At 55.9% G+C, this 7136-nt stretch overlaps 3 protein-coding genes across 3 annotated transcripts; 2 read left to right on the forward strand and 1 right to left on the reverse strand.

Annotated features, from left to right (window-relative positions):
• Positions 1–319: 319 nt before the first annotated feature.
• GGTG_13365 (hypothetical protein) lies at positions 320–1220 on the forward strand (the record flags this gene model as incomplete). Its single annotated transcript, XM_009231271.1, has 3 exons — positions 320–408; positions 630–648; positions 753–1220. The coding sequence occupies 3 exons, from the start codon at positions 320–322 to the stop codon at positions 1218–1220; spliced, it is 576 nt and encodes a 191-aa protein (XP_009229535.1).
• Positions 1221–1792: 572 nt separating this feature from the next.
• On the reverse strand, positions 1793–4061 carry GGTG_13366 (hypothetical protein; the record flags this gene model as incomplete). The annotated part of the gene is made up of 6 exons (XM_009231272.1): positions 1793–2425; positions 2649–2801; positions 2916–3094; positions 3393–3475; positions 3811–3890; positions 3963–4061. 6 exons carry the CDS (start codon positions 4059–4061, stop codon positions 1793–1795), a joined length of 1227 nt encoding a protein of 408 aa, XP_009229536.1.
• A 278-nt stretch (positions 4062–4339) lies between these two features.
• On the forward strand, positions 4340–6667 carry GGTG_13367 (hypothetical protein; the record flags this gene model as incomplete). Its single annotated transcript, XM_009231273.1, has 4 exons — positions 4340–4609; positions 4708–5017; positions 5049–5586; positions 5674–6667. 4 exons carry the CDS (start codon positions 4340–4342, stop codon positions 6665–6667), a joined length of 2112 nt encoding a protein of 703 aa, XP_009229537.1.
• Between the last annotated feature and the right edge of the window lie 469 nt (positions 6668–7136).

Here is a 7136-nt window from a genome sequence, read left to right on the forward strand (position 1 = left end):
AGCGGTTCTGATTGTCCTGGCTTTTTAGCAGAGATGGGAGGGGGTCTCTCTTTGTCTAACCGCCTTGACAGGGGGGTGGTTTTGGCAAGGGGGAAGGGCCCAAGGGGATATTGCAACCTTTTAAACGCCAATGTTCCCGGGACGACTCCTGCCGCCAAGGATGTGTTGCCACAATGCACCATATCGAGAAACCGGTGAATATGGCCTTTTCTTGCCAAGGACGGGCGTATTCCGGTGTCAATGGTGCAGGGGCGTGAGGGAGCGGCCAACCCCTTCCAGCAACACCTTCACCGCCTCCAGGAAGTTGCATGCAGACAAGATGGCCGGCAAGGGCTGCGCGCCCAAGCCTTGCCTGCTCGCTAATGCATGGCTGTGCCAAGGGCAGACATCTGGAAGCCCTGCCAACTGGTAGCCCCGCTTTTGGGCCAACGCTTCAAATATTACATTGAGAACAAGCATGTTACGATGTGGCCAGGCTGAGAGGCTGGGGGGAGGGGCAAGTTCACGCACATACAGCACAGTAGGCGGTAATGGGACGGGGGAAAGCCAGAAAGGGAGTAGCACGAATACTTGTTAGTACACCCCCAAACATCCTCGTTTCTCATTGTGCTGTTTTAAGTTCCATGCAGTTTGTATTGCCCGGCGGCTGTAGGAGAATAAGAAGCCACTCGCCGGCGGTTGCTGGAGGACAAAATACAAGACCTTAACCTATATATGTAGTTGGGCGTGCCAGCTTCGTAAAATTCAAACAGGCCTCAACTTTATCGCCCTTCCCTAAGCCCGGCCACCGGATTCCTTTGGATATTCGTTTTTTTTCGTTATGGATTCGGAGGGCGCGAACTTTTTCCAAGCCCCGGAGGCTCTACCGCCCAGATGCCGCCGACATTATCGAAGGTAGCGAAGAGGGACGAAGCGTACTGGAAGGCGCGGTGGGGACGGCATTGATTGTCCTCAAATCTGCTCCTGTGCCTCACGGAGACCCACCCGCCTGTGTCCCAAGCAGTGCCACCGACATCGAATGCAGTGAAGAGGAACGAAGCATGCCGGGCGACGCAGTCAAGATGCCAGCGCTGGCTATCTTTACAGCTGCTCCTACACCCAAAGAAGGTCCATATGATCGTGTTTGGAATTGGCTGCTCTCCTGCACCACGGACCAAGATAAGCAAGACTTGTCGATGGCCATAGCTGCAAAGCAAAGGCCTCGGCGAAGGAATATGTAGCCGAAAGGTTTTAATGTAAGAAGCTAGCTTAACGCAGGAATAAAGTCAAACCAACTGGGAAGCTGTATTAACCAGCAGGTCATTCCAGTTCGCTTTGTTTTCGCCACTTTGGTGACATTGAAAATGCGCTCAAAAGCGAATGAGGCATACGAAAGGGCTAGTTACTGGAGACGAGGAAGTGGTGGGATATGGTCGGCTGCTGCAGCAGCGCCTGCGATCCCATCATCTACGAGTCCATGTGAATCGAGTAGCCGGTGTCGATTTCGTTTTGTTGCCACTGACCCCAGCCCGGAGGCGTCGGGGCTGCGTTTTTCTTTCAGAGATTGCTGGACCAAAGTGGCTAGCCTTGCTCTCGAGTGTGCCCCTTCGCGATGTCACGATCAGGATGAGTAGGCTTCGCAGCCAGGTTCAATTGATGCTATGGACGAAAGACTCTTCTATGGGGAGGGAAAAGTGTTGGAAGGGCAATCATGAATGTTAAATGGGAGGCGAGCTGCTGATACTGTATTAGGCTTGCAGGTGCTCCCCTGCCTATCAACCTCGTCAAAACCTGCACTCAATCCTCCGGTGCTTTACACCTTAAATACCAGGCCCGGCCCTATCCTTGCCACACGGACACCCCACAAGCAGAGAAATGTCCTGCTGATGGCGACTGCCGCGAACAGCTGCAGGCCTAGGTACTCGCTGTCCTGCGCCCTTAGGATGGCGCCAGCGATGGGCGGCCCGCACAGCGATCCTGCCGCGTTGAAGAGGGATGACGTGCCCATCCTGGCCCCGAAAAAGGACATGTCCTCGGTGATGGGCGTCGACACCACGGCCGGCAACGGCACGATACCGCCGCTCGAAAAGCCATACAGGATCGCAAACGCGACGTTTCCCGCCACGCCCTTGACCCCTGTCCGGCCGAACGCGACCGCGCCCGCCATGGCCGCCACCCCGGTCATGGTGTTGAGGGGGCCGATCCGCGGCGTCACCAGCGACGGCGCGAGCCGGCCCAGCACCGACGCGCCGTTGAGGATGGCGATGAGGTTGAGCGCCAGGTCACGCGTGTGCGCCATGCCGTGGCCCAGCGCGTACGAAGACCGGCACGAAGAGAACGAAGCTTTGGGTCGAAGAGCGACTGCATCCGCCGCGGCTTGACCCGCGTGCGTATCGCCTCCACGGCGACGGAGCACGTCGCCAACGAGATGAAGCCCAGCAGCCGGCTAGTTTAGGGGAAGCCGACGTGCGAGATGATGGCGTTGAAGATGAGCGGGTATACGACGCCGCCGACGCTGCTGCCCGCGACTGAGATGCCCACCACCAGAATGGAAAGGCCGGGCACGACTAGATAGCCGGCGCCGACACCGACGTAGAAGCCTGCGCTAGTAGGACATGCTAGTACTCGGACGCTAGGCTTGTCATCATGAAGCCGAGGGCGATTAGGACCGTCCCTGTCGAGATCAGCGCGCGGAAGTAGCCGGCGTTGAAGAGCGGGCCGGCCAGGCCGCCGCCGCCCAGCAGCAAGGCCCCCTGGATCGACCCTATCCAGGAGATGACGGCCGGCGTCGAGTCCCTGAGGAGGTTGGCCTCATAGTATGTCTGGAAGACGCCAAAGGTATTGACGATACCCCTGAATCATCATGCGTCAGCTTGTTTGCTCTTTTCGCTGGTGTTTTGGGGGACCCCTATCAAGATTGCAAAGGTGCCGACGACCTGCAGCCAAGCCTTCAGGCCCCTGTTCCGAATGTCGTCGACTCCGGGTGCTGCGGCTGCTTCCGCGGCGGCCTCAGATACTGGCGGCAGCCCCGCTCCGGGCTTTTTGGCCTTCTTGGCCCACTTTCTAAGGTTTGTCCTCGGCACGAGAAGCGCGCGTAAAAACGACTCCCTTTGGACTTGGCGCAAGACATACAATTCTTATGTTATCATTTTTTCCCCTCCAAAATGCAAGGTGGGCGACAGCATTCGAAGACGTTCGGTAAGGCTAGATTCGCGCCAGCTGAGTTACGTAGGAAGCGTTGCTAACAGCGGCCCGGCCGCCCATGGGTGTGGTTGCAAGACGCTGCCTGACCAGCCAGAGCGCGCAGGTAGTTGACTGGATTACCAGCCTGACCATACTGGGCGGCGAGGGGTCACTCGCGCAGCCGACCGAGGCGGGCACGTATGACCATGACGCCCTCCTGGCCAACTCACTGATCACCGGTGCCCGAGGCGTCCACGCTGACGCCCGCGGCGGCCACGGCGTCCAGGATCTGCAAGTAGATGGGATATTTTGCCTGTTGCGATGGGTGGGCGTGGCGTTAGGATTTGATCCCTGGAAATCCTGCGGCGCAACCCGCACCCTTGCACCCCCTGGATGTCAATCCGCGACAGCGGGGGCGATACCAACGGCCCCACGGGCGTGGCACGAAATGCCCATACCCCAACATGTGTACCTATCCTTTTAGTGTCCTGCAAGTTGCAAGGATTTATGGGATGATACCCGGTAGTTCCATCGGTTTCGGCCTATGCAGTTTCCATCACAGAAATCTTCAGTGTGATGCGGGTAAGCAGGAGTCTCACCGACATTTTCCTTACAGCATATGAGTGGCTGATATTTTGCCAGCCTTACCTGCCCGAGGCCTGGTCCTGCATGAGAGCTGTAGGAAGGGTGCCCGAGACGTCGTAGTAACAGTCGGGCGCTCCGTAAACCTGCAAAAAGGAGTGCATGGAAGTCTACCGCTTATCAACACCCCCACCAACGGGACAGGACGGCTAACATACCGTCAACTCAAGGAACAAATTCCTAACCGCCGACAGCTTGTAGCCTGTAGCTGTAGCATGGTTTTCGAGGGGGCTGGGGTCATGGCTATACGCATTCATGACAGGCCAGGTGGTGTTGTCCATGCCAGACCGCCTCCCGCCCTTACGTACGGTATCTGTGCCCGCATGCAGAGGAAATTAAGGAGCAGTTGTACCGAGTTTTCACCAGTAGGCTTTGGGAGCGCCTCTCCCTGGCCGTATTGTCAATATGTTTGCTCTTCTCTTGTCAGCGCGCGGATCTAAATAGCCAGCAGTCCCTTCCCAAGATTTGACTTGCCGTCTCTTGATGTCTTATCAGTCGCTCCAAACTGCCTTTTCTCTGGACTCACATTTCCAAAATGCCCGCACCCCGAAAAAAGAAGATCAAATCATCGGCCCAGGGAATCATCAATGCCGCCTGGGAGCCCCTCTACCAGAATCAGCCCCTCCGGCCTCTCAGGGTCCTCCCTAACAACCCTGTTCCAACCTCGACAACTGCTTCTGTGCAGGATGAGCTGTTCACAGAGGGTTACGAGCGTGTCGCCCGGAAGTGCAAGAAACGTGTCCTCGAGATAGTTGAGGAATGTAGGCGAAGCAACAAGCGGTATCTAGACGAGAACTTTGACTTGGTGGGTCTCAGTTTGCATTCTCCCGAGCGTAGCATGGCGGCCCATGCTAGGAGGCTACGCTCCTCCCTTTCAATAACTTTCTAACACAGCCGTTGTAGAGCCACGACTTGCAAGTGAAAAACGGGGATACGCTGAACTACCTGGGGAACACCATGTTTAAGCTAAACACGGATACAATGCGCGATCCCAAATCCGACATACCCAAGGATGTCAAGCGCGTACACGAAATCTTTAACAAGCCGACGTTCATGAAGAATGTTAGCGGGTCAGACGTTAGGCAGGGCAGTCTGGGCGACTGCTGGCTAATTGCCAGTTTCAGCTGTTTGGCGAATATCAAAGGGGCGGTTAACCGATTGTGCGTTGAGCACGACGCAAGAATTGGGGTTTATGGTTTCGTGTTTTACAGAGGTAAGCAGCCGTTCCCGAACCCCGTGTAAAGGAATGTATGTAACGCGGAAACTGTTAAACGGCGAATGGGCCCACTCCATCGTCGACGACCAGCTTTACCTCAAATATCCTCCTTGGAATCGCCGTGGCACAGAACGGTATCTTATCGAGAAGCTCGACAATGACCAAATAGAGGGAGAGGCCCTTTACCGCGATACATACCAAACCGGTTCCAAGGCTTTGTTCTTCGCGCGGAATGTGGATCAGAATGAGACATGGCTGCCATTAGCGGAAAAGGCGTTCGCCAAGATCCACGGTGATTACGCTTCGTTGGACGGCGGTTCGATCTGCGAAGGGCTCGAGGATTTCACTGGCGGTGTCACTATGGACTGGCTGTCATCCAACATTCTGGATCCTAACACGTTTTGGGATGACTATCTTTGCAAAGCTAACCAGGAGTTTTCGCTTTGCTGTCTGGCTGGCCCATTCGGCGATGGGGAAGGACAGTGGAATGGCATTGTGGAGTGCCACGCATATACCGTCATAAAAGCATGTGCAACCAGCGATGGCACCAAGCTAGTCATGCTCAGGTAAGCCTATGCCTTATTTCTTTTCCCACATTTTTTAATTTTCCTGGATTTCAGCTAATGCAAAAAAAAAAATCATGCGGTGAACAGAAATCCCTGGGGTACAGGCGAAGGCGTCTGGAAAGGCCCGTACTCGGACGGGTCCAAGGAATGGACTCCCGAGTTGCAAAAGGAGCTACAGCACTCGTTCGGCAGCGGCTCATATTGGATGACCTACAGTGATATGCTGTCCAAGTGCCAATACATCGGCTGCACCCGCCTCTTGCGCGAGGACGGTTGGCGCCACTCCCAGCGCTGGATCTGTGTCGACGTGCCATGGCACACGCAATGGCAGGAGAAGTTCCACATACGCCTGGCCCGCAATGCGCCTTTGGTGGTCCTCACGCTTTCGCAGCTCGACAGCCGCTATTTCAAAGGCCTGGAGGGCCAACACTCGCTCGAACTGCAGCTGCGCGTCTTTAAGCAGGGGGAGTCCAATCTGGAGAATTACGTTGCGCGTTCGCACAAGTCCTTCATGGAGCGGTCAGTTAGCGTCGAAATCCCGGATATTGCGGCCGGCGACTACTCCATCTGGGTTTCGGTAGAGGCTCAACGAAGGCCGGGCGACCCAAAAAGCGTCGCCGCTGTGGTAGAGCACGAGTGCCGCAGCAATGAGCGAAAGGAAAAGTTCCAGCAGGCCGGGCGCGCCTACGACCTAGCCCACACCAAGGCTGCCCAGTACCTAGAGGTGGCAAGACGACATCTCCCAGAGGGCAAAAACAAGCGCAAAAGGCGCAAGGCGGGAAGCAAGGCGGGGAGCAAGGCCGCGGCAGAGAGTGCTAAAAAGAAAGCTGCCGAGAAGCAAGCATCTGAGAAAGTCGAGGATTTGGAAGAGCCGAGGCCGGAGCCGTGGAACAGGGTCTGTTTGTTGGGCTTCCGCGTGTGCAGCAAAGACGAGGGGCTCGAGCTGCGCGTCGTTATAGACGGTAAGGCACTGGAGGAGTGCGGCATAAGCGAGAAGGGTGTTGCGGGTTTGGCCTGGGGAGCGGGAGGTGATGGCGGAGCGAAGAAGGACGAGGCGGAGCATGATGAGGTGGATTTGTAGCGCGTACTTCATGCTGGCGAGTGCACGGAGGAAAAAGTGTGTCCAATACTGTTATCGACATATCGCCACTTCCAATCTACCACTCAGCTCTTCTATTTGCGCCATTTAGGAGTGTAATACGGAAATTATGGCCTAGTAAGCTTTCTACCTGCGTTTTATTGCTATCACAAATAACCTTGAATTGGAATGCGTGCCTGCAAACGCTCGAGGGGCACAGCGACTCGGTCAAATCCATCGCATTCTCGCCCGACGGCCAGAGGCTTGCGTCGGCCTCTAAAGACGAGACCGTCAAGCTCCGGGACGTTCCATATTCGCCAACACTTCGTATTGGTTACTGGAGCCAACCCTAAGCTTTTTAAGTCGACCCACCCCGAGTTGGGCCACCCCCTGTCTTGGGCCACCCCACAGAACCTTCTCGTTTCCGGCACCCGCTAACAAAAGTGAAGCTATCGCGATCTTTTTTTGTTCA

Source organism: Gaeumannomyces tritici, assembly GCF_000145635.1.
Source record: "Gaeumannomyces tritici R3-111a-1 unplaced genomic scaffold supercont2.12, whole genome shotgun sequence".
Classification (NCBI taxonomy): domain Eukaryota; kingdom Fungi; phylum Ascomycota; class Sordariomycetes; order Magnaporthales; family Magnaporthaceae; genus Gaeumannomyces; species Gaeumannomyces tritici.